Source organism: Myotis daubentonii, chromosome 6 (genome assembly GCF_963259705.1).
Source record: "Myotis daubentonii chromosome 6, mMyoDau2.1, whole genome shotgun sequence".
NCBI classification, from domain to species: Eukaryota; Metazoa; Chordata; class Mammalia; order Chiroptera; family Vespertilionidae; genus Myotis; species Myotis daubentonii.
Genome location: NC_081845.1, coordinates 22,975,270 through 23,003,129, shown reverse-complemented (window position 1 = coordinate 23,003,129; position 27,860 = coordinate 22,975,270). Strand labels below are relative to the sequence as shown.

The 27,860-nt window shown below is 37.8% G+C and overlaps 1 protein-coding gene across 4 annotated transcripts; it reads right to left on the bottom strand.

The window, feature by feature from the left end:
- Nucleotides 1-60: 60 nt before the first annotated feature.
- On the bottom strand, nt 61-27,860 carry TBPL1 (TATA-box binding protein like 1). Of its 4 annotated transcripts, none has more exons than XR_009453403.1 (7): nt 27,517-27,859; nt 7,435-7,507; nt 4,847-4,929; nt 4,629-4,692; nt 2,754-2,784; nt 2,571-2,665; nt 61-592 (listed from the first exon to the last, which is right to left on the bottom strand). XR_009453403.1 is itself a non-coding variant. In XM_059700388.1 (7 exons), exons 1-7 carry the CDS (start codon nt 27,765-27,767, stop codon nt 513-515), a joined length of 750 nt encoding a protein of 249 aa, XP_059556371.1. In that variant the 5' UTR covers nt 27,768-27,850; the 3' UTR covers nt 61-512. The 4 variants fall into 4 exon arrangements, 2 of the variants coding, with proteins under 2 accessions (XP_059556371.1, XP_059556372.1); XM_059700388.1 differs by having other exon boundaries at nt 2,754-2,857; nt 27,517-27,850; XM_059700389.1 differs by having other exon boundaries at nt 2,754-2,857; nt 7,435-7,613; nt 27,517-27,656.

Sequence of the window (27,860 nt, the reverse complement as noted above, 5' to 3'; positions counted from 1 at the left end):
GAATACAATTTTTATTCATAGAAAATGGGGAATAAAATTTATAGAATGGATATGAAGAGAGACCTTTTCCAAACTTTTATTTGTGCATATTCAATTGAAAAAGATAACTTTTACAGGTTCTTTGGTGCCCATATTCAGCATACAAAAATGTAAAAGACTATTCACAAATAAAACACATTAGCTCAAACTGGAAAAAAATAACAACAAAACAATTTAAGGTAGTGCACACTGTGACAGCTCTGCTTATGGGGACATGAGAATTACTGCGAAAATAAATAGAATGTCCTTCTGTAAAAGCAGCAATGTCATGTCTTGTAAACTTCCTTTTTATATTACAGCAAAGTTTGAAATAAAATCCAAAGGGACTGGAGCTTTTTACACTGTAGCCGTGAATGAATAAAAGAGTCTATTTTCTCAATTACTGTTGGTCCAGTTTCCTTTTGTTTTGAGTCCAATGTGCAGCAGGTTTTAAAAGGTGCTCAGTTAGGGATTCTAACCAATTAAGTGATGAATTATAAAATCTCTTTCCTGCTTTCAAACACAAACGGGTAAATCTGTTCCACGGCAGTAGCGACAGCCTTTACATTGGGCCCTGAAACACACACAACGGAGGAAGGGGTGAGAAGAGGCACGGAAAGCACTGGGAAAAGCTCAGTTCTCACAATTAAAAATACCCAAGCAGTTCACGGGTTACTGTTTTAAATAATCTACAAACATAATTATACACATAGTCATAATGAAAACTAAGAGAATAAAATTTTCCCTGGACAATTAAAGGAAATCTGAAACAAAAATGATGTTACTCATCTCGTTTTAGGGCACCAGTGTGAAAAGAGCGTAGATAAAAAAACTACACACAAACTATCCCAGAGGAGAATAGAAAGTGCTATGATAGGACTATTAACGGGAGAAGGACAAACGGGCCCAGAAAACCATTCTCCTTTTGGAGACTGCAGCCTGGCTTTTTGTGAGGCTACAACTGAAGCTTGCGGGAGTCGGAAGCCCAGCAGAGCAAAGCAAAGCTGCTTCCCAGGTGCTGGGATGCGGAGGCTGTTAGCCACCGGGTCTACAATGCCCACAGGTTTACTGCTCCTTGGCAGCAACATGTTTATGACCAATCTGGCCATCTCACCCTCGCAGCTTACTGAGGCAATAGAACACAAAAAAGCACAAGGGAATGAGGTGACGCTGGGAATAACTTTTAAAAAATGTAATCTTTCACTTAAATAGCTCAAAAGAAACATGAAAGTGGGTAATAAAAAATATTTTCATAACATTTTGAATAAAAATAGTTTCACTAACTATACTTACCACCTTTGAAGGATCCTAAAAAACATACATATGGACCTGTATACTCTGACAATCTGAATATGTCTTACACTGGTCCACTTCCTTCCTGACTCAGTTTACCCCTACACATAGTACAGTGCTTTGCCCATGGGAACACATACTGAGTATGTGTTCACTGAATTGTTATAGAATTTCATAAAATATTACAGATGTAAATATATAACGCATCCTAATTAACCAGGTCAGTTGTCTTCAGTTTGTTATTGTGTTGTTTAAATATCTATTAACTCGATAAAAGACAGATTTTACATATGCATCATTTTATTCTATACTTAGTAGAGACTTATCTGTAGACTTTGGGGCCCCTCAGAAGTCTGGGTTCCAAAGTACAGAAATGACAGCTGAAAGAAGGGAACAAATAGATGTGTTCCTCACCACTCCACTTTTAATTCAGGCACAGCCCTGGCAATAAGCTTGAAAAGTTTCAGAAGTAGGTGTGAAAACCCATGGGATGAGTCAAAACTAAAACTTATTTATTGAGTGTTTAAAGGTGTTAATAATTTTTATTCTCCTTTAAGGATTGAGGGAAGAAAAAGAAAAACTCAAGGACACTAAAGAAATTTCCCTTAACACAAATGTGCCAAAAGTTGGGTCTGATTCCCAAGTAATGTCTCTGTACAACGTATAACCATGGCACCTGTACAAATCATCCTGCGGCGTCACTGCTACCCTCTGACACCTAGGCCTAGTGTTTAGAAACCACCCCTTCCAAACAGTTGACTCAAAAGATATGCAACAAATAGGTACAAATTATATTTATATCTTTGCTTATGTAAAACCTTTATAAAGTTCATAAAACTGAATTCTCTTAAGTATTTTAAATGCAAGATATTATAAGTTTAAAAGTAATATTATGAAAAAATATACTAGAATATTTTTAATAGCTCAAAACTGGAAACTATCCAAATGCCTGTGGACAGTATACTTATACAGTGGACACTGCACAGCAATGAGAAAGAATGATCTATCACTACACGGAGGATGAATCCCACTGCGGTAATAATGAGTGAAAGAAGACAGAAGCAAAGTACTATGATTTTAAAACAGTATATGAAAGCAGGTAAAACTAACCTATCATGTTAAAGTCAAGAGACTGGTTCCCCTTTAAGGGCAAAAGTGACTAAAGGTGACAAATTAGACATTATTTCTATTTTGGTATGGGCACCTCTTATTTCATTCAATACAGAATTGACAAGTTTGGTTTCAATATCATAAAATACCTGTTACTGTGATGCTTCCTGTTGAAAAAATCTGTAATGTAGCTCGTAGAGATTTTATCCGATAGCACACAGCAGGATGAAGTTCAGGTTCATAACTACACAAAGAAAGCCACAATGTAAGTATTTATAGCCTGACAAGTAATTTCAAATTTGGTAAGTTACTTTGATTTCTCAAAGACCTACCTGGCATGAGGTCTATTGTTCTTCGTGAATTCTGGCAAACGGATTTCAAATGGCATGTTACACACTGCTAAAACATTAACAACCTTGAAATCTGTAAATATTACCTTTAGGAGAGAAATAAAACTCAGTGAATTATTTTGAAACAAAAAAATCTGCTCATCAGAGAAATCCTTAATAAATACGTTTCAATCTTTAAAAAGCAAATAAAACAAATATCTTAAGCATGGACCCAGTTTTAAGTTATCAGTGATTCATTAAAGAAAAACAACTCAAAAACTTTAATAAGAAAATAAAACCTGAGATATTTGCATGATTGAATTTCATGTTTAATTTAGTTTGTTTTGTTTTTTTATATTTGAAATGGGATATTCAGTCTACTGGGATAGGAGAGCAAATAGAAAAAAAAATGAAAACACAGTCCTCAAGAGTTTAAATAGAAAAGTTGTTACTTTAAAACTCAATGAATAGTTGAGTATACACTAAACTCCAAAGATCAGACTTTTTCTTATATGCAGTAAGGTAAAATGATCTTTCTGTGAGCTTACATGTTTGCTTTCTTTAGGGGGACAGAGTGAGGGATAAAGGGATAAAATTGTGCTTTTTAATTTATTGGAATTTCTCTCAACATTTCTAATTTTATGCTAAGATAAGAAGCTCTAAGGCTAAAAATAATGTCCTCTCAAATTAATAACTTCAGCAACTCCTTGACTGGTTTTATCTTATCTTTTCAAATGTTCCTAGTAAAACCACAATTCTGGATAAATACCCATCTCCAGCTCAGTACCTGCACAAGATAGCTGCAGAAAGCCATAAAATTGTGCAAAGTGCCCCACCATTTTTTGTCTCTATACCACCTCTCTTCAAGCACCAGAACTCCCACACCCACCAGCTCGTCAGTGCCTTCCTCTCACCTTCTACCTCAGAGGAGACTGAAGTCATCAGAGGGAAACTCAACTTCCCATCACTTCCCATCTAAATTCAAAAGAGCCTAGGCTCATCTCTTTAGGGACTCGTCTTTATCTTTCATTTACTCATTATCTTCAAGTGACTTAGCAAGTGCATAATATGTATTAATTTTATTCAAATTTATGCCTTTACAAAATTATATTTGATGAGGTTACCTAGCCAGCGATGATCACTGTATAAGTGTGAGAGCCTGCCAACTAGTGTGTACATGTCAACAGGGTCCTGCAGCTCTCAGCTCATCCTGATATATATATGTATACTACTCTTGGGATGATCAGAAATATGTGATGTTTTTGGTAGTTGTTTGTTTTGGGGGGAGGGAGAGGTGGGGCATTGTTAAAGGTGAAAAAAACTTAAAGAGTTAAAAAGGTAGTTAAGAAGTGGCAGACGGAGGCCAGTGGATCCTGCGACTGTGGAGGGCGAGCATTTGTAGCATTTTATCTTGTCTACACATGGGGGACTGAGGAGTTTGGGAAATCCAGAAGGAAGAACCCATCCACCTATGAAAACGACAAATGAGCAATTCATATGGAGGATGGCTCCCTGTCTCTGAAAGACCCTCCTCTGGGAGATGAGTCTACATCGTATAGTGTCTTGAAGACACAATAAACTTCTTATGGGCTGCAAAAAAAAAAAAAAAAAAAAAATGTAGTTAACTTGTAAGAAAACAAGCCGATGTCTCTCTATAAGAAGAATCTGAAAAAAAGTCAGGATCCTTTAAAAACATCCATGTGGACAAATTTTGCTACTAACTTTTTATACTGAAGAACAGTATAAAAACCTTAGGAAAAGGTCAATCATGAGGGTAGTTTCTGTCGTGATTTCTTTAGTCTACTAAATTCAAAGTTTTAACTTTACAATAATAAATCCTTGAATATTTGCAGTTTGGATACACTTTGAAAATGTTACCTGAAAACCTAGTTTCTGCAGACTGCGGGCTAGACGTCTGGCACCAAATTTAGCTTCTTCTTCACTATGGTTTTAGGGGGGAAAAAAGATTGTTATATAGGAAATCAATTTTATACTGAGGAACATGACAAATTGTACATATGATTTTGTTTCTAAGTTTACAAATGTTCCTTTCATGAGGCGGAAGTTAAAAAATTAAAAACCCAAATAAAATTTACCTTGTTGCTCCAGTGCAAATAATTTTTCCTGAGGACCAAATTGTAGCTGTAATTCTAGGTTTTCTAAGTTTCATTAATACTTTCTGGGAAAAAAAAAGTACATAATAAGGATTAATTTTCATTTACAGAGTGGAACAAAAGTAGGCTTACATTTGTGAGTATGCAAAACAGTTATTCTTAATAATTATTATTAATTATTGTATAATTTTTCATCCAAACAACTGTAAACATTCTTTTGCCCCACCCTGTATGCTTCTGCTCTATGTGGCTATTTTAATGTTTATATACTATTCTAAGCTTTCCCACAATCAAAATAACTGTTCCCTGCATCATCTACCCATTCTGAAATCAAGTACCATACTGAACAAAAGAATGTATTAATCCAAAAGGACACTTAATTAAAAAATACATGGACTATATAAATCTCTCACTAATAATACTTAAAACCAATGAGCTACCAAGTATGTAAACATTTCTTCTCTCATTCTACTCCAGTCACATGACTACAATTTATAATTTGCACGGATCCTCAAATCCCCACATCTCATGAGCTGTGCAGAAGCTGTTATTTTCAACTGGAATATTTTTTCTTCATATTTTCATTTCATTCAAGTTTCTCACCAGATGTCACCTCCGTAGAGGGGCCTTCCCTGACTCTTCCACCAAAACACCCATCCCTTTATTGCCCTGTAAATGCTAACCTTGCTTTATTCAGCCTCATGGTATCCATCACTACTTGACATTGTCTCACAGTTAAAATGCCTATTATATATTCTAGTTCTATATGCAAATTTTGAATGCAGGGGAAAAGTTGGAGCTAGAGATATAATTTTAAATATGGAAGGCATTTAAAGCTATGGGTTTGAATAAAATTATTTACATTGTGAGTGTAAATAGGTCAAGAGCTAAGATCCAAGATAATATGTGAATTTAAATTTTCATTGCAACTTTTCATTTATGGAAATATTTATCATATTCCCATTATATGTAAGAGATAAATGTTTACTGAGTAATGTAGCACATAAATGAATCAGATATTTCTCCTTAAAACTCTTGTTACAGTTTGAGGTCTTCCTTTTCTCTGTTATATGCCATATTATCAAACTAGAAAGCTATTAAATCTGGGAAGACAAAAATTAACAAAGACACAAAATAAAATCTGAGTAAATAATTATAAATTTTTCAAACACAAGTGGCTGCGAAACACTAGACTGAGTTTATTCTACGTTTGTCTTTCACCACCAGCTTGTCCATCAACTCAGCCTTTTCAGTTAACGTTCCTAGGAAAAATGACTTTCTGCCATATGGTATATTAAAAGTCTCAAAGTAGCATTAGGCAATTTCTTCTCTAAACTTTTTAGCAAACCTATTTACTCCTTTTTAAAAAAAAAAAAAAAATGAAGATGGCATTATTGAACTTGAAAATCTTTAATTGCAGGTCACTGAAAATTTTAATTCAACTCACTTAGTTTCTAGCACTAAGAGCTAATAATAATTTTCCTAAGTATACTGGCATCTAATTTTTAGAGCTTAAATAAAGCCTTCAAATACATTCTTAATTTTCATAAAAAATATATGATATATAATCTCATCAATCATTGGTTTATAAAAGCCAAATGAACACCCACTGTATTGTATAATATTAATCTCAAAACACTAAGGTTAAAAAAGCAAGTTAACAGCTTTTATTTTCAGTATTATAGGTTTTACAAAAATTAAAATTTAGAATGTACAGGGTAGGATATGAACCATATTTTCAGCAATTTGCTACTGAAAGAATACCAACTATCCTGGCTAATTAAAGAGGGCTATGACAACATGCTACAAAATTTACAATCTGACTTTCTCTATCCTAGGACACCATTCAAACATAATTATCTATATATATAAAAGTCCAAGCGATTGGCTGGTTGACGTGCACTGATTACCAGGGGGCAGACACTCAATAGAGGAGCAGAAACCACAGGCATGGAAACATGGGACAGACTGATGAATCTCAGAGGGAAGGGGGGAGGGAGAAGGGTGGGAAGAGATTAACCAAAGATCTTATATGCGTACGGATTCATGTACTGGTGGGGTCCCTTGGCCTGGCCTGTGGGGATCAAGCTGAAACCGGCTCTCCGACATCCCCCAAGGGGTCCCGGATTATGAGAGGACAGAGGCCAGGCCGAGGGACCTCACCAATGCACAAATTGTGCACCGGGCCTCTAGTATTTAAATAAATATACATACATAAAAAGTATAAAAGTCACCTTCTTCAGTCAAAAGAAATTGAGAGAACAGTATAAAATGTCTAGTAGCCAATGAGTTCTTTGGTAAGACTTGGAGATAAGTATCTCCAAAAGCTGCTACTTCATGAGAAAAGGTGCCACTTCTACAGGGCTCACTATTGTATCCAGCACAACTAGCACATGGTAAGGTGCTCATAAACTATCTATAGCAGGGGTCGCCAATCTTTTGGACCTCACAGACCACCAGTGGTCCATGGACCACCGGTTGGCGACCGCTGCTCTATAGAATAAATACATTTTAGTACATCATTCCTAGCACTATACAATTAGCATACATACCAAAATTCAGATACTTACTCCAACATCACGCTTATAAATTACATTTGCTCCCTCCAAAGCAATCTTCCTTAAGTTCAAATGGCATCTTGTTCTAAAAACACAGACTACATTTGTAATTAGAATGTCCAATGCAACATCACTGTCTGCATCCATTGGGGTAGTTTAAAAACTTAGCTTCCCGCCACGAAGATCACATCCTGAGAAATAAAATAAAATAAAGTAATTAAACTTTAATGTTTTCTGAATTTTTCACAAATAAACTTGAAAACTAAAATGCAAAAAACAAATCTATACTATTTATTTTTAAATGTTACTCAAATCAAATCATGTCCCTTATTTTCCCCACTAAAAATGCCATTTTTAAAAGATAACATCATTAAAATCTAACTTTCTTTCCTTAAATTTAATTAGTAACTTTTACACGCCAGGCGGCTGCCAAACTTATCTCCTGCTACTTGCCTATACCACCACTACGTTCCAGGTGTATCACAGTTATGGCAATTCTCCAAACACACCAAGTTCAAGGGCTGCACTTTGTGGTTCCAATGTCTAATCATTAATGGCATTATATAACCCATCTCACATTTGCTAGGGCTATAAAAAGTCAGACCTATTTTTCACTTATTTTGAGTAAATGACTTAAGTTTAAAGAAGCAGAAACATTATTTATAACATTTATAAACAAATGTTTCTCATTTACCAGTCATTCATTCATTGTTCACCTACTGAACACCTATACATTGAGGATACTGGAGGAAAAAAGTGTATGAGGCCAAGTCTTTTGTCCTCAAGGAGCTCACAGACGTGTGTGTGTGTGTGTGTGTGTGTGTGTTTGTGTGTGTGTGTTGTGTAGGAAGGAGCTCTAACAAGTAGTTAGCACAACACCATTTTTACTGAGATCACAATCTTCCAAAATACGTATCTTTTTAAAACTGACAGGAAGCATTTCCATAAACAAACAAAATGAGCCCTAGTTTGTACTATGCATAAAACCCATATTCCAGCTAAAAAAATTTTCTTTGAATGGGTTTCCACATCTTAAATAAATAAGTAATGATAATTCATCTTACCTAATTTACAAAGAGAAAATCAGAAAATAGCAACAGATATAAATTATTATGTGACTAAACAATGAAGATGCCAAGTGTCCAAATAAAGAAAATTCAATTTTCTTTTTCTGCCTTCCACTATACTAGAACTCAGGAACAAATCAGACCAAGACTTTCGGCACCTCCACAGGATCAGACTGCCCCCAATTCTGTGTACCAATTGTTCCTCAACTGCATTGTATTTTCTCACTCTTAGGTTTCCTACAATCTGCTTATTTTCTCGTTTTTCTGTTCTTTGTGTATGTTTAAGCAACCTCAAATGATTTTTATGTATAAGGTGTGGGGCAGGGATGGCAGTGGCCCTTATTAATAGATATATAGGTAGATTAATAAGCAGAGGACAGAGGCAGTTTTCAATACTGATCTTAAGCAGCAGGCTCAATGTCTGAATAATCAATTACTAGTTATGACAACGTGGACAAGTTATGCAGTCTCTCTGTGCCTTGGTTTTCTCAGATGTGACATGTAATAATGGATGGTGCCTATGAGATAGTATTGGGGGATTATATAAAATGTATGAAAAGTATTTAGTACATGTATCTTGGAATTATAACACAAAACCAAAAGTGATTATGGATAAAATGAGTGTTCAAATCAACTGGCAGAACAGAGGTTTCTTAGCATCACTTCCCATGATGACATTTAACTGTGAGGAAGAGGCTCCAAGTTGCTCACCCCAACATCCACTCCGTCCTTCCTTACAAGGTGCAGGATCCAGCTGTCTAGCCACATACATTGTGGCAGAAATAAAATACTACACATTTCAGGCTCCCAGGCAACAGGTACAGCCAAAAAGCCACACGACTCTGTGACTGCCAATAAAATGTAAAATGAAATAGTTTTGTGTGTTTTGGAAAGTGTGCTTAGAGGGACTGATCTAAGCCAGCAAAAAAACCCTTTGCCTTTCTGCCCTTCTTCATACTTGCTGCCTAGAGTCTGGATGTGAGAGCTGGAGCTCAAGGAGCCATTTGGGATCATGAGACTCTGGGTAATAAAACTCCTTATTATCCCTGCACTTCCTAATTCTAGATGTCATGAATATGAGAGAAAGTCTATTCCTGTTAAGACCCTCATACTGGATTTCTGAGGTATGAGGTATGCAGCCAAACCTAAACCTAATTGACACACATCCCATGAGAATAAGCTACAAAACACTATTTAAGGAGAAATTACATATAAAAAAACTATGTCAAATTTACTGCTTCACAAAGTTGGGCTTTTTTTTTTTTACATCAAATAGGCTAAAACAAATTCACTCAGATCTACTTCTCTGAGTATTAAATTATTAAACTGAGGAGAAAATTCAAGGACAATATGTAGGGTAAAAATAAGTCAAGATAGACGGGGTAAAGCAAACCTTTGTGAATGCAAAGAAGCCTTGAATTTCAAAACAGATGATTATTTTTATACTGTTGCAACTTAAATTCTAAAGATGAGGTCACACACATAGTTCATCATAAGTATAAACTTAGATACTTAAACAGCCAAAAAGTTAACAATTATTGTATTCAGAGAGTTGGCATCTGAGTGATTGTAAAACTTTTTTCTTCTCTTGTTTTGTAGACTAGATTTTTCTTTTTAAAAACAACAAATATATATTAGATTTACTATAAGAAAAATAAAGTTAATTCCATTTTTATTTAAATATAGTTATCAGTTATTTTTCCACTGCCCAAGGTCTGATATGAAGACATGGCTTAATCGGGTGTTTTTTCCTGTTTCTGAAGTAAATACCTAGTATGAGTTCAAATATATCCTTCAAATAAGAAGCAAAGTTCAAAATTGCAGCTGTCCTAACTTCAGGAAATATTCTATTTCTAGCTTTCATTAAAATGCACTGTAGAGTTGAAGCAACTTCTTCTTCGATCCATGATTTTTCAGACAAGAAAGAATACACTGTTCTTTAGGTCCTCTGACTTTCTAGTGGTATTTAAAAACATTCCTTCAGCACCTGAAATCTTAAAGCAGCACCTGGAAAACACTGCCACCTCCTGGCTTTAAAGACAAATTGCACCTAAGACTACTACATTTTAAATTCCACACCAGAAAAGACACTTAAACTGAAAGGCCACAATAAACACCGTAATAGTATTAACTAAAAGCAAAACAAACAAATAACCCTAAAGAAACCTTAGTATACAAAAAAGTAGATCCTAGCTACTTTAAGTGTATTCAAGTTGCATATGAAGATACTGAGGGAGGGGCCTAAAAGGTTTAACCACGAAGTTGCCACCCATGATTTAAGAAATGGCAGAAGGGAAGGCTGGATATAGACTAATTTGCAAACACAACATGAACGCACTTGTTCTCCTAGGGATCATTTTTTTCTAAAAGTAAGACATGGCATTTAAACCAACTCTTCTTTGTAAAGCTCCCAAAATCGCAGATTAGAAAACAGTTTGTATGGTGATTCCAACCAATTACTATACTTGACAGTCTCCCAACACATGCCTGTGACCAAGATGGAAAAAAATAAAACATTCTGCCTTTGAGAAAGAGGGTGTTCTTTTACAGCTGTTTAACAGTACAGCATATACCTTACTTTTCTGGAAATTGGTAATAATATCACTGTACCTCCCAGGGTGCTTCTAAGGATTCAATTTAATTACCTATGTCAAGCACATAGTACACACACCATGTTTAATAAATGGCAGCTATTACTGTTTGATAGATTCACATAGTTGAATATTGTAACCAAATAGTATTTAATGAATTGGTACAAAACTTGAGAACAATCACATTACCAGACAGAGAAAACTGAGGTCTTAATAGGTCAGGCAGGAGTCAGCGATAGCCAAAGGGCTAGTGCTTGTTCTATAAAACAGGTTTTATTGGAACAGCCATACTCACGTTGTTACATAATGACTATGGCATCATTGAGCAGTTCTGACAAAGACCAAATGACCCACAAGTCCAAAATAGTTACAATCTGGTCTTTTAAGAAGGTAAGTGTAAGAGAGAGAGAGAGCGAGAGAGAGAGAGAGAGAGAGAGAGAGAGAGAGAAGGGAGGGAGGGAGGGGGAGAGAGGGAGGGAGGGAGGGAGGGAGGGAGGGGGAGAGAGGGAGGGAGGGATAGGAGAAGGAAAGAAAAGAAAGGGGTAGGTAGGGCTAGATAATTAACCAACAGTTAGGAAGGGTATAGAATGAGTCTTCTATTAGGTGGGAGATGAGACTAAATGGTTTCTAAAATCCCATCTAATTCTAAAATTCCCAATTCTAACAGCTTAGATGAAGACACACTTAGACAAAATTTAGGAATTATATTTTAATTCTGGAGCTACTGCGTTAGTTTAGTTAAATTAATATCCCAATTCTGAACTTCCCACTTACCTTCAACATGCATTTGTGTTCAAAGGGGCAGTAAAGGAAGAAAGGTAGATGCACTAAGGCAGCAGGTTCTCAACCCGTGGGTCGCAACCCCTTTGGGGGTCGAACGACCCTTTCACAGGGGTCGCCTAAGACCATCCCGCATATCAGATATTTACATTATGATTCATAAGAGTAGCAAAATTACAGTTATGAAGTAGCAACAAAAATAATTTTATGGTTGGGGATCACAACATGAGGAACTGTATTTAAAGGGCCAGAAGGTTGAGAACCACTGCCAGCAAACAGTGAACAAGATTGCAAAACCTTTCACTTGTTTGGCAGGGTAACGTTCTGTCATGAGGACATGTTTTCATGCATGACCCAAGAGCTTATACTTCAGGAACCAGTCCTTGGGGTTGGCATTTTTATTTTCTAACCACATGAAAAAAAGTCATTAATAACATGCTTGGTCACAAAAACCCTTGTATCTCCCAAGGAAAGGAGGATATATTATATCAACATCTATATATATAAAAAAGGCTAATATGCAAAATTTCCCTGTGGGAGTTCGGAGACCAGGAGTTCGATCACTCACTATGACGTGCGCTTGACCACCAGGGGGCGGCTTGAATGAAGGAAGGCCCTTGCCAGCAGCTGGAAGGCCCTGATCTGCCCTGATCACCAGCCAGGCCTAGGGACCCTACCTGTACATAAATTTTGTGCACTGTGCCTCTAGTATAATATAAAACATTTAACAAATGCTTACATATTTGTTAAATATGTAACAATCAGATAAGGATCCATTGCTCAGGGTAAGTCTAGGTCTAGATTGGAGGTGAAAATTTGGAAACCCCAGTACATAAGATAATTAAAACCACAATGGGTAAAATAAGTATTTGATGTACAAAATCTTCATCACATTACATTAAACAGAAAGTTAAACTATGTTCACTACATGTCTGCAACTACTGTATCTCTGACTCACTCTAAATACCAATTCTGAAGACTGGTAAGCATGTGAATAACTTGCATCAAAATAAAGTGTTACACTTTTTAAAATTTCATATTAAGAAAACTACAAAAAAATGTTAATGGAAGTTAATTAATAATAACAACTCTGACAGTCACCAGCAACTATCTATTTTTAAAAATAGTAAAGAGTAATGTATTGTATGCTTCAGTCGATAAAAATACTTGTAATGGTAAAAGGGGGTGAAGAAAATGTAAATGATACTGATTTTCTGAATGGATGTTAAGGAAAGAGAAGTCAGTGGTTTACATTCTCATGAAGAAGTTCCAATTAAAGGAGAATGAAAATGTGGTTAAGTTAAACTTAATACTCAGTTAATTTAAACCTATGTTCATATATATTGATAATGTTTAAACAGCAGCCTTCTTAAAGATTTCAGGCCAACCAGCATGGCTCAGTAGAGCATCAACCTTTGAACCAGGAGGTCGTGGTTCGATTCCCAATCAGGGCACATGCCTGGGTTGCGGGCTAGATCCCTGGTGGGGGACATGCGGGAGGCAGCCAATCAATGATTCTCTCTCATTATTGACACTTTTATGTCTCTCTCCTGCTCTGAAATGAGTAAAAATTTATTTAAAAAAAAAAGAATTTCACTATTTCACAATGTACTACAGTGTATCTCTAATGGAATAAAACTTGGATGTTGAAGATGTGGACCCTAATGGAAGGTACATGACAGCTCTGAACTGTTCCTACCCTCACTTGTAAAATGCAAACAACCATATTTCCTCACCACATAATTGTTTTAACAGATTAACGAGCACCTCACTAATTAAAAATACTCGATTAAAATAATGTCATTAGTCAGTACTAACATTAATATTAATCTGAACCAATGTCTAATTACAGATAACAAGAAAAAAACTGTATTTTACTGAATACAACCTAAAATTTGGGGATTCAAATATCAAGCATATAAACTGCTTATGTAAAAGCAAAATTTGGACAGATTTAGTATTTCAAATTAATGGCTTGGTGTATGGCTTTTAAAGAAGACAGCATGGCCCTAACCGGTTTGGCTCAGTGGAAAGAGCATCAGCCTGTGGACTCAAGGGTCCCAGGTTCGATTCCGGTCAAGGGCATGTACCTTAGTTGCAGGCACATCCCCAGTAGGGAGTGTACAGGAGGCAGCTGATTGATGTTTCTCTCTCATTGATGTTTCTCTCTATCCCTCTCCCTTCCTCTCTGTAAAAAATTAATAAAATATATTAAAAAAAAAAGAAGACAGCATGTCATTTTCTAATTACATAAGAAATACTCAAAAAAAGTCACCCATAATCCTACCACAGTGATAAATACTAATTTTTTTCTATGCTTATATTGACACATGTTTTGAGGTTGCTAAATCCATATATTTATCTGTGCATATTAAACAAGATTGGGTTCATATGTATATGCTGTCGTATCTAGTCAACAAAGGACTTTGTAAAAATCTTTGACAACCTGAGATATAAAAATCAGCAATATTAAATTAATTTTCTTTGAATGCTAAAGAGGTTGAACTTTTCAAATATTACTAACTACTATTTATTAACTGTCTCATATCCTTTATTCATTTTCCTTCTGAGATTTCTTCCTGATTTATAAAGGCTCTTACATGTAAAGAAATATTAGTATTTTGCCTGCTTATGCTATTCCTTTTGCTAAAATTGATCTATCCCCACTTGTACACCTGGCTAACTCCCACTTGTTCTATAGCTCAGCATCACCTTCATCCAATCAATTCTATAACAATGAACTGGAAATCTAAGCAGTCGTAGCATGCTAGGGGATGGGGATCCAGCAGTAAACAAGACCTGGTAAAAGGAATAGCAGATGTTCTCAGCTCTGAAGTGAGTTAAACGTATGAACTGTTCGACCCTGAAGGAGGGCCAGCACGGCTACAGCGGTAAGAGTGAGTGGGAAATTGGCATAAGATCAGACTGGAAATGCAAGGAGGGGTCAAATCATAACTTCTAAACCATGTTAAAACTTTTCATATTTATCCCAAGAGCACGGTGAACTAAAAGAAAAGCAAAAGATGACATTTTTGTTTTTAAAAAATATCAGTGCCACTTTTGTAACCGAAGAATGAGCTAGTAGATAAGAATGGGCAGAAAACTCAGTCAGGGTCTATAGTGCAGCAGCCGGGGAGAGATGACTGTAAGTAGGCTGATGACAGGGTGAAGGAAAACGGAAAGAAGCAGAGAAGAGAGACATTTTCTGGAGACAGAGTGAACAGAGCTTTGAGATTGACTCAAGGAAGAGGGAGATGGTGCTTGACTCTAGGTTTGTGGCCCAAGGTACCACCTAATCTATTCCACTCAACTGACTAGAATAGAAACACTGGAGGGAGAGCAGGTTTGCAGGGGCGATGGTAACCAGAGGAGGGGTATGGATTCTGTTTTAGATATGATGAACTGAAGGAAATTGTGAGACATCCAAGAGGAGAGAGAGAAAAATCAGATAAGGGTCCAATGCTCAGGGTAAGTCTAGGTCTGATTGGAGGTGAACATTTGGAAACCCCAGTACAGAAGGTAATTAAAACCACGATGGGTAAAATAAGAAATCAAAGGGACTAAGACATCTGATCCCCAAGACTAAGACAGAGTATCTCTACTCGGAGTCCCATTACCATGTTGCTATGCATACCACTATCACTGCATTTTCCCACCGTCTAGTGAATGTTTCTATTTATATATGTTTCCTTGGTTGACAATAAGCTTTCCAGATGTATGATCAAATCTTACTTATTTCTGTACCCTAGCCTTGGCATAGTTCCCAAGGCACTAAGCACACTCAATACAATGTCTATAAGAGCTTAACTGTTAGTTTGAGATTATTAAGAAAGCAGTAGCTATACATATGCACGCATGCACACACACACATTTAAGAGCTCAGACTCTGGGGCAGATTACTTGGTTAAACCCAGACTCTACCATGTTATCAGTCATATGACCTTGGGTAAGTTATTTAATGCCTCTGTGACTCAATGTCCTCACCAGCAAAATAAGGCAGATAACATTACCCATCACAGTGTTGTAAACATTGAAATTTCAAAGCCACAGCATAGTACTTGCACACGGTAATATGCATTCAAATTTAACTATTCTCATTGTTGCTATTATTACTTTCCTTCCTTCATTCTTCCATGGTTAGAGAAATGTTCAAAAATAAAAAGGATTTCCAGTTATTCACTGTGATCCTTAAGCTTTGGAGCACAAAAGCAGATCATGTTCTTCCACGTCTAAAAGCAAGGGGTAAAAGTAAAGAATACTATTTTGATGTATCTGGTAAATGAAATTGGTATTTTAAAAATAACTAAATTTAACAGTGAATTTAAAAAAATCTCCAGTAACAAAATCATTTCAAACAAACCAACAAAAAAGTTATTGGTTGGAATTATTAAATTGAAACAAAACTGTTCACCGTATTCTTTTCATTTAAAGTGTAAATTTATCATGTTCATTTCTCCACAGGTCTTACATATATCTATTTTCCCATATTATGGGTGAGCATTTAGAAAACTAGGAATCTTTATCTTTTTCTAGAGAATCTTGATATTTGTACCAAGTTACTGATAAATAACCACAATTTGTAAGACTAATTTAGCCATTATGCTGATGCTACTAAAACAGCATCATTTTATAAAGATTATTTTCTTTCCAAGTATAAATATTAATTCACTAGATAGCTCACAAACCGAATAAACCCTCTCTCAGCTTCTGGTTGGTGTCAGGGTTGGCATGCATAAAGTTCAAACTTCTCTGCATTCTGATTTTTATTTCAAGAGTATGAATGCAGGGGTCCTAGCTGGTTTTGCTCAGTGGATAGAGCATCCGTCTGGGACTGAAGTGTACCGGGTTCGATTCCAGTCAAGGGCACATGCCCAGGTTGCATGCTGGATCCCCAGGAGGGGGCATGCAGGAGGCAGCTGATCAATGATTCTTTCTCATCATTGATGTTTCTATCTCTCTCTCCCTCTCCCTTCCTCTCTGAAATCAATAAAAAAATGTATATTTTTTAAAAACAGAGTGTGAATGAAGGGTTCAAACTTGAACTGCTGACAGCTCATCAAAAAGTTAATCAAGAGAAAGCACTGCAAGGTGAAAAAACATAACAGGTGAAATTTCCTATTTTGACAGTTTCCTTTCAACTACTTTTATAGGTTTACCTTTCATATAAAATGCCTGTGTTGATGTAGACAACCTGTTAGAGTCTATGCCATTTCTGACTGCCAGGTTAAGAAAAGGAAGGTAAGCCTGACTGGTGTGGCTCAGTGTTGAACGGTGACCTATGAACCAAGAAGTCACTGGTTCAATTCCCCCGTCAGGGCACATGCCCAAGTTGTGAGCTCCATCCCCAGTGGGGGGGGGGGGGGGGTGCAGGAAGCAGCCAATCAATGTTTCTATCTCTCTATCCCTCTTCCTTCCTCTTTCTCTAAAATCAGTAAAACATATTTAAAAATAAAGAAAGGAATGTAAGATTATGAAATTAGCTCCTTGGAAAATAGTGTATAGAGTTCAAGAGTTCAAACTATTCTAGTTAAGTTTTTACTATTTGGTAAAAAATCTAACATAAATAAAAGCAAACAGGATTACAGAATAAATACACTTTCCATATATAAGCACAATTAAGAATTTCTGGTTTTACGCAGAACTGGTCAGATTTTAAAATGATAAAAATGGAGAACTTGGCTAAAGATCAGATGAAAGCCATAAATTTTTTTATAATGGAAACTAAGTTCTATGAGAAAGACTAAAGGACAATGATTTAAAAGTAGCACAATAGCCGAAACCGGTTTGGCTCAATGAATAGAGCGTCGGCCTGCGGACTGAAGGGTCCCAGGTTCAATTCCGGTCAAGGGCATGTACCTGGGTTGCGGGCACATCCCCAGTAGGAGATGTGCAGGAGGCAGCTGATCGATGTTTCGCTCTCATCGATGTTTCTAGCTCTCTATCTCTCTCCCTTCCTCTCTGTAAAAAATCAATAAAATATATTAAAAAAAAAAAGTAGCACAATAGAAAACTGAGTAATTAAATAATAACATACAACTAAAAGAACACAAACTAGTAACAAGAGTGACAAGGAAGTATTCTGACTGGAACATTGGTTCTTAACAAGAAATTTAAACAAACAAAAAACTATGAAGAGGCTCAACTCCCAAAGCATTGATTAACTAAGGTTTGTAGGGCCCTGGTTTTTAAAACATTTCCAAGTTGTTTCTAATGGGCACCTGGTTAAGAACCACTGGGCTGAAACACCATACCACAAGTTGTCAAAATAACAGAATTATCCTTTCAGTAAATAGATCCTTAAAAGGAGCTATATCCACATATCAGGACTATTTATCAAGATTTCTGCACACTGTTTACCATGTATTGATTGTTTCCTTAACTCAGATTCATGCACTGTATCATCGCAATCTGCCTTTGGCCTCTGCATGACATAAAACGTTACCATGAATGGCTCTTTGCTTAATACAAAGTCACAGTTGAAACTCCTTCCTACTCGACCACTCCAGGGCATACCTGGAAACCCCCAATTCTCAAAATTCTTCCTCTGGCACCACCCCACCCTTTGCTTGGCTTCAGAGGCACCTTTCTTCTTAAATTCTCCTCCTAGCTCAAATACTTTACCATCTACTCCTTAAATCAGAAGTTCTTAACTAAATCCCATTACAGGCCAGACAGCTCAACAATAGTTTCCAGAGGCGAGAAACCCCTTGAAATTGTTTATGTACACACAAATTTGAATGTGGCACCAGAGGAGGCCATTGTTTTCTTCAAATCTCTAAAGAGTCTAAGACCCCTGAAGTTTAAGATCACTGGATAAAACCTTTTCTTCATTAAACCTTCAGGCTTCAATTGCTATACATGAGTTTATGGCTCCTAGCATCAATGATGACCTATCAGAAATCAGAACTCATATTCCTAACTGCCTATGAGGCATATTCATTGAATTAACACATCCAAAATTAATCCCCTCAGAAATACTTGCTGTCCCTTGGTTCTTAATTTTAATGGAGCTACCATCCAACACTTACACACTTGAGTCAGACATTTCAGAACCATCCCTCATCTCTTTTTTCTCCTATACCCAGTTAACTTCTGATGTAGCTTCTTTTCTGCATCCAAAGCATCAGTGTTTTATTTTAGGCTTTCATATGTCATTACGGCTACAGTCTTCTAATGGAACTCTCTGCTTCCCATCTCCACAGTCTGGTCCATCCACCAAAGAGGCAACCAGAATTATCTTCCTGACTGTGCCACATCCTGCTTAAAGACACATCTCTTGGCTCTCTCATATGGACAAAATAGACTCTAACTTGCTCTGTTATAAATTCGGTGAGCTTCACGTTTCCAAATATACTATAACCTTTTCTACTTTCAATACACTTGAGCAGTCTGAAGTTACCAATCCTCTTGCAATAGCAGACCCTTTTCTGAGTTTATATCTGCCTAGGATGCCCTTCCCCACTCCTTCAATTAAATTACTACTCATAATTTCATTCATTTAGAATACAACTAATGTATCTAAACACTAGGAATATAGCTCAGAACAAAACAGTCAGGTAAGGGACCCTCGTGGAAGTTGTATTCCAGTGGAAGAAACAAACAACAAATAGAGAAGTAATTAAAATAGAGAATATGATCTACGTTATAAAGGAAATAAGATGTCACAAAAGAAACTTTAGGAGAAGAATCCAGGAAGGCCTCTTAACTTCCTCAAAGATGAGAAATTCTTAGAGTTAGATCTTCAAGGATAAGGACCCAGGCAACATGAAAAACTGAGAGAAAAGATCCCAAAAGCAGAGGGCACAGCAAATGCGAAGGTTCCGTTATAACTGTCTCATGATCCTTGAAGAGAACTGTTTAATATAAATGTGTTTCTTTAAAATTTGTTTTAACAACGGGCACTTGGTCATCAACTCAATAGTTATGAATTAAATGAATACTTTAAGAGCAATTAAAAGAAAGGATTGTTGGGGTGGGGAAACAGTGAGAAGTATAGACATTTTTCACTATAATAATAATCTCCATAGGTCCACACCACTCAAGCTCTCCAACAGTACCCTATTATTTCCTTACTAGAGGCCCGATGCATGAAATTCGTGCAAGAGTAGGCCTTCCTTCCCCCGGCTGCCGGCACCGGCCTCTCTCTGGCACTGGGGACCCGGGCTTCCCTCGAAGCCCTGGCTTCGTCTGGAAGGTAGTCCAGAATGTCGTTCGTTTGGCTGTCCGGTCTAATTAGCATATTATGCTTTTACTATTATAGATTTCACTTTCTGGTATGTTCTGCTTAGCACTCCTGCACCTAACATGTTATTATTGGCTTTAGTTCAGACCCCCAAATCCTGAAGGACAACTGTGTTCCAGGAGCTTTGACAAATACAGAAATATAATGCATTTCTGATGTAAGAAAAGAATTAAAACACATATACAGACCCTCAGCACTTTTGATACATATTTCCTTTCCCCTCCTCTAAGAGTTTTGCACTCCATTTCTCCCCCAAGGGTCCTAACTCATCCATATGCTAAGTCCGTTCCATGATAGCTGGTTATAGACTGGCTACCTATCTGTTACTTTCAGCACAGTGACCATCCAATTAAACAGGGTTTGATAAAGCTATTACTCATCTCTTTATAAAGTGAGGGTGAGAATACAACACAAGATAAATTAAGTTAAGAATATAAGACATTTGAAACTCTTCCAACTTAACAGGCCCAAAACAAAAAGCCTAGAAAGAGTAAATTAAAAGACACATATTCTTAATGCACATACAAATTAACAATTATCCAAGTAATTTGACCCTACACATTGAAGCAGAATTTTCAAGATTACTGGCTAGCCAAAGATTTTCTCTGCCAAATTGATCTAAAGATTTACAATAGCAATGTACTGCTGAGAAAATGATAAAAGTATTAATATAGCTTTTTGTCAGTTGTGAACTGTTAAGATATGTCACATCACTTACCTCAGGCTCCCCCTATCACCACCACCAAAAAAGAGTAGAGAACTGAGTTAAGAAATCTAGTGTGCCTTTGAGATTAGCATACAAAGTTTGTGTTGAGGAAGGTTTAATGAACTGTGTCTGTCTTCAACATGGCTGTGTTTCCTACAGCCACCTAATCTGCCACCAGTGGAGATGCTGGGATGTGGCCAACCCATGAGCAATTATGGGATGCTCATTCCAACTTCACTAGATTGCACCTGCACACAAGAAACTGGAGATACCCAAGAAGCATACTGTAGCCATAAGCAGGTAAGAAAAAAAGGCTTGTGGTTCAACGAAAGTATATGGTCAACTAGAAAGAATGAGTTAGTTCTTGTTCCACAAATTTCAGGTTCACCATGAATCTTAGCTGAGGTTCAGGCAACAATTGTTTCTATAAATATTGACCATAGTAAAAAACCAAATACCCATCTTCATATTTGCACTTTTAGGTTACATAGTGGCTTTATTAGCTTTGTATCTGAAGGATAGTAACACCTGTCCCTGAAATAGTGTGGTGAAAAGAACACTAGGGAAACATTAACAGTGTGTTAGATAGATCTTTATCTCAAAACAGGCAGGCTTTATTATGGACATTAGTACTGACATCTTGGAGACGTTTTCCTAAAAAGCCCTAATATAGTGTGTGTGTGTGTGTGTGTGTGTGTGTGTGTGTGTGTGAGAGAGAGAGAGAGAGAGAGAGAGAGAGAGAGAGAGAGAAAGAGAGAGAGAGAGAAATAGCCATAATCATTTCCTGGCTTATGTGTATTTTTTAGATTTAGAATCTATGATGGTTACAGGAATAATATTAACAATATCACATCAATACTAAATTTATTCTGGCCAACGCAGTTATTACTCAAATAAATCAACAGTATCAAAGTAGACTTTACTCACTTCAAACAGAAAAGCAAATCCACACTCTAAACACAAGCATATTTGCCAATCTTTCTTTCAGGAGGGGTATAAAAACCAACTAAAACAAATAAAAACAGCACAATATGGAAGGAATTATAAAACTTTACCCCTGTACATTTAAAGCAAAATAATACTTTTTAAAAATATATATTTTACTGATATTTGACAGAGAGGAAAAGAGAGGGATAGAGAGTTAGAAACATTGATGAGAGAGAAACATTAATCAGCTGCCTCCTGCACAACCCCCACTGGGGATGTGCCCACAACCAAGGTACATGCCCTTGACTGGAATTGAACCTGGGACCCTCCAGTCCGCAGGCCGACAATCTATCCACTGAGCCAAACCGGTCAGGGCACAAAATATACTTTTAATAACATATTTTATATAAACCTCTACAACACATATTTTATATAAATATTATTTCAACTAAAAACCAAGACCTGGATAGGAGCCAAAATAGGAAAGACAGTTTGCAATTCAATGTATTTTAGCATTGTTATTTATTTTCTAGTCAGCAGTTTCAAATGTGCATACTAAAACTAAACTATAATATTTGGACTTAACTTTAAAGTTAACCATTTCAGTAGCAGCCCAAAAAAGCTACAATCGTCAAGTTATCCCCCTGGCTAGGTAGCTCAGCATTTGGTGTTAGTCTTGCCATAAACAAGTAATTTTGCAATTTCATGCAGTCATTCTCCAGCCACTTGAATTATTGGAGCCTGGCAGCAGTGTCAGCTCCTGCTAAAGTTACAAGGTAGCCACTATCTAGAACATTTATAGTGACACAGAAAACTCAAGTTCAATGGCTTGACAATGATACCAAGTTTCAAGTTTACCATCATTTAAGGTTATACAAGTAAAAAATAGTGTCTTCTAAAGAAAGACTAATTCTGCTAAAAGAAACCATTGGAGTCTATTGCTTTTATTCAGAAGTACCATACAGCTAAACAAGCAGTCAAGTCCACAGGGAAATAGCATTTCAATAGCTGCAACACAGTGCCAGACAAGGCTTTGTTGGCCTTCCTTTTCCAAGAAACAGAGATATCTCTTTTTACTTAGTCCATCTGCCATAAGTGATAACCAGATGCCTGTGTGACAATTCAAAAATTAAAACAAATGCTTCCCCCCCTACCAAAGCCTAAGAGTAGACAGAGATGAGTCGAACAGTCAGTGCTCACAAAGAATTTCAATGCTTTCCTAGAATGAAAGAAACAAAGCATTCAAGCCAGCTAATGGTTCACCTTTAATGTACTACCAAGTACCACTGCTTCTGGCACCAATGGATACTTTTTCATCTAACTAGGCTGAGCATTGTTTTAAACATTACACTTAGTAACTTGCTCAAGGCCACATTAAGCAGCATCGCCACCATGCTGAATGCAAGCAGGCCGTATTCAGAGTCCATATTCTTAAACTCTATACTAATTCTAATCCCAAGAAAGTGTAACTAATTTTGATCAAAACTGTTCTGTCTCAATGTAATTTATCAGGAGGAGAAAGGGTAACACCATTTAATTAATAAAACAACATTTTACTTCTGTTTAAAAGTTGTGAGGTAAAAAACAAAAGCATACCATGGACCGATGTCTATTGACAGATGTTTATTGATGCTAAACACAAAGCACTAAAGTCATCCATACATGTCCTGAGAAAACTCTGTCAACACACAATGGGATGTTCAGTATTCTTTCTTGATGGATGAATACTGCATGGTCCAAGTCACCAGGCAAACTTTTATGTAGCATTTTTGGGGGTGAAATTTGAAAGTCTCATTATTGACTCCTACATGAAGTCTGATTTGAACCATCCCAGAGTTCACCTCTGTGTGTGTTTTCTTGAACATTTTACAGGATCCCCAGAAGTGTGCTTCCAGTATAAAACTAGCCATTGAAGCAAATTCTGCATTTTATCACCCTTTAGTCAAAAGATAAAACCAGATGTATACAATTTCTGACATGACCTGATTCAGAATAATGACATACTTCTGGAATATTGTTTTCCCACAATCTCACACACACACACACACACACACACACACACACACACACACACCATCTCCCTTCTAAATAAAAGGTTGATTGTTACTATCTGAAAGACATCAGATATGTATATAATTTCACCCTTTTGAAATTTCTCAAACTGGGAGTCTTGTGACCAGAACAAATACTGTATCTACTCAAGGCAAGTAAACCATTATCATTACTACTACTACTATTATTATTTATTTACTTATTTATTTTTAGAGAGAAGAGAGAAATTTCAATGTGAGAGAGAAACATGGATTGATTAGCTGCCTCCCTCACCCATCCCAACCAGGGATGGAACCTGCAACCTGGGTATGTGGCCTGACCGGGAATCAAACCTGCCACCTTTTGGTGTATGAAACTACGCGCCAACTAACTGAGCCACACTGGCCAGGGCAGTAAACCATTATTTTTATTGTTTGAATTGGTTAAAAAAACAAAAACTCTAATCATGTTCAAGAAATGTTTGCTGCTTATAACTAGCAGATAGTATAAAAAGTTGATATTTTAAGGATCAAGAATTAAACTACTAATTAGATTAGATGCCTAAAGGTTGCCCTCATCCACTAGATTAATTCCCTGAAGTAAAATAAAAATATATCCATTAACATTAATCTTCAAAATACACACACACACATAAATACACAACATGATGACAAGTCATGGTCCGAAACCTCAGGGAACTTCTAATTTAGCAGGTATGGATGAAATCCATACACCAGTAACTACAGCTCCAAGCAGTATGTAATAAAGGATTTAAAATTCAAAAATTCTGTCTGTCATATTTTGGTGTTCATGCATGTCATTTCTCTGCTATCTGCATGTGCACAAAAGGCACTAGAAGAGAAATACTTTTCATCCAGCTTTGCACACCTGAGGTGGCATCAGGTTTATAAAAGGTGCAACAAGTATGGGTGTAAATTACAGGAAATCTTTATTTATTATTTCAAAAATCACAATATAGCTATATTTTCAAAACACTAGAGGTTTTAGCTCAGAGACACTATGGAAACATTCTACTATAAATTCTTCTAAAATCGATTTAAACTTTATTTTTCATAGCAATAATTTCTTCACATGGTCTATGATGCAACGGAATGAAATGAATCACCAGGTTATCACAGCCTACTTCACCTAAAACAGCACTGATACTCAACTGTACTATACAATATTTGCTGATTTGTAAATAATGTATCACATCCATAAGAAATAGCACTCTCCAAAAATATTCATCTATGTATTTCATATATATTTCTTCTACTTTATAACAAGTTCTATATATGTATACATCCACAAAAATTTTCCACATGAAGAAAAATTTGTGGGAACCACCTCAATTGTCCCCCTAAACTGGCAAAATGTAATTTTGATCTAACATTCAGGTGCAAAATGATCAGAGAGATTGATGTTAAAAGTGTTTTAGACTAAGAATTATGAAATCTGAGGTTCAATAAATAACCCAAAATAGTCTTTTATCTTTAAAAAAATGACCATGTCTACAATCACAGTATTACTTCTGAACTCTTAAAACACCTTCTATTCTAAAAATTTAAATATTTTTCATGGCTTATCGCCATACAATCTTTTGATTACCTGCTGTACTGCACAACCAACAGTTATTCAGAATGAACACAGAACATCTGACATGACCACTCCAATTCTCCAAATAAAGGGAGGGGCACAGAAGGAAAATGCAACACAGTGACATTAATGAAGAGGATCTACAGACCAAGGACATATGATGAAAACTTCCTAAGAAACAGAAATAATACAAATAGCATAAAAAATCCTATTTTTTATTAGGACACAAGAAAGGTGAGGAAAAAAGACATCAAATGTTGGAAGTGTTGCAGCAGAGTGCAGGGAAAGCAAAAATTGGGTTGTGAATAAAGGTGGAAAGTAGGGCTTGACGCCCCACTCAAATATAGAAGGAACAGAGGCAACAGCTAAGAGGTCTAGGTGAACTGAGTGTGATGCAGCCTTGACACTGAGGACTGAGTTCACTGTGTCTCATCTACACTATGAAAATCCTGGGTCTGACCATCCGTCAGCCGCAAGTGTGATCCTCTCCCAGCGCAGCCTCCACAGAAGAGCGGCTACATGAAAAGATTATGCAACAGTCCATTCATTTAACCTGAAGATGACAATACCAGGTTTCTCTTCTTGGCGTCTTAAAATGACATTTTAAATTTCCCAGTGTGTTGTACTTCCCATCTTTGTTAAAGGAAACTGCTCACCTCTTCACACAGGAAATTCCTTTAACAAGAGACACTGCACCTCTCTTCCATGAAAAAGGCTGAGTGTTCCCGCATCAAATTCAAGAACACACAGTAGATCATTACAGTTTCTGGGGCTCATTTGGAGGGCAGAGGGTACAAAAAGGGAGGGCTGGACATAAGGATGATACCTTTTTGTTTAAGAAGTCAGGCTTACCAAAAAAGGTGGGGGGCAAACAGAAGCTGTGCTTGACATAATTGCTTCTGTGACCTATCAGTTTTATTCTCATCCTCAAGTTTATGTAAAGAGCTTTGTTCCCATTGAACACAAAAAATGGTATTATGGTGGTACGTATATGTGGCTTTTTCAGGATTCCACAGGGAAGTCTCATTCACTGACCTAGAATAGTTTCGGAAAGTATAAAACCTTTAAATAGTGAGTGATGTAAGGCTTAGGGGGCAGCATAAACCTGTAAGGATTGAACTGGCCATATGAAACAGAAATTCTTTAAACGAGATAGTGATAAAAGCCTCTTGGAATTAACTGACCATTTCCTTAAACTTTCAAAGAGACTGCAGCTTATAGCCGAACCTTCTTATATTTCTTTTTCAATTTCCCCAGAGACCCTGCCATTGTTTCTTCACACAAAAATCACACCAAGCTTGCTTCCTTTCCTTTTCTCGAACCGGTTGCAAGGCACTGTTCTTGACGCGCGCACACAAGCCCACGCCGGTGAACTGCCAGTGTCGCCTGGGAGCTGCAGGTGACAGATGCAGTCACAGCTCACGGGTGTGGACGGGCTGCAGCCCGAGCCTGGTTGCAATGCGCGCACCGACACCACCCGCGGATGCACGTCTCAGCAGCAGAAGAGAGTTTGAAAAACCGTCACTTCCAATGACATTTACTTCTAGGATTCTTCCTGTGGTCAAGCGCTCACCCCATCCCTTGTCCCGGCTCAGCCCTACCCACAATTCATTCTCTCTTCCTCAGTTTCTAGAATCTAGATCCTTCGTCACATCTTTTGGTTAATAAAAATAATAACCATCAAGCGGGTCTCTCCATGCAGATGGGATTTGGGGGCCCTCCTGCCGCGGCAGAGGCCACTCAAGTTTTCTGGGAAACCACGCACCCTCAGCATCTGTGCACGACCCTCCCGGTGAGGGCTGCACAGGGGCAGACAGGGAATCTCCGGCTCCCGTCTTTCCCGGGGGCGGCGGGCACGAGAAAGAAACACCTCTTTCCTTCTCGACACCCCGTTGGAAGACGCTCCTCGGCAGCGACGCCCCACCCCCCACCTCGCCGTCCCCCAACGAGGTCCCCAAATGCCCCCTCTGCCCTAAGAGCCGGACCCTCCCTGGAGTCCCGGACCCGTTTCCCAACCGGAGCGCCCCTCCTCCGGCGACCCGCCCCCGCACACCCCGCTCGCAGCCCGGCTCCGGCCCCGCACACCCCGCCCCGCGCCCCGCACCCGCACTCAGGCCGCCCGCTCCCCGCCCCGAGGGGCGCCTCCGGGGTTACCGTGGGAAGAGGGGGCGGCGGCAGAGGACGCGGCAGGAGCGCTGATACCGGTGGCGTCGGACGCGAAGGATAAGCTGGAGGACGAGGATGATGATGAGGCGGGCGCGCTCCCCAGTCTCCATGGAACTCCCGCCCCGGCCCGTTGCTAGGAGCCCCCGAGGCACGGGCTCCCTCTTTCGCGCTTTGTTGTTCCGGGTCCGGGGCGGCCGCCGCTTCCCCGCGACAATAAATAGACTAGACGCGGGGAGCATAGAGACAGCGCTCGGAGGCTAGAGCGTCACCGCACTGGGCTCCCCCCCCTCTGTGCCCCGCTAGCCACTCCCTTCCGGCTCTCACTGCTCCGG

What these genes read in the sequence shown, in the direction of transcription:
- TBPL1 (XM_059700388.1), bottom strand. Translation starts at nt 27,767, where the DNA reads ATGCTCCCCGCGTCTAGTCTATTTATTGTCGCGGGGAAGCGGCGGCCG. An exon ending in CGCCGCCCCCTCTTCCCACG is followed by an intron (nt 7,508 to 27,516) that starts GTAACCCCGGAG and finishes CTGTGTTTTTAG; the next exon opens with AACAAGATGCCATTTGAACT. An exon ending in AACAATAGACCTCATGCCAG is followed by an intron (nt 2,666 to 2,753) that starts GTAGGTCTTTGA and finishes TTCTTTGTGTAG; the next exon opens with TTATGAACCTGAACTTCATC.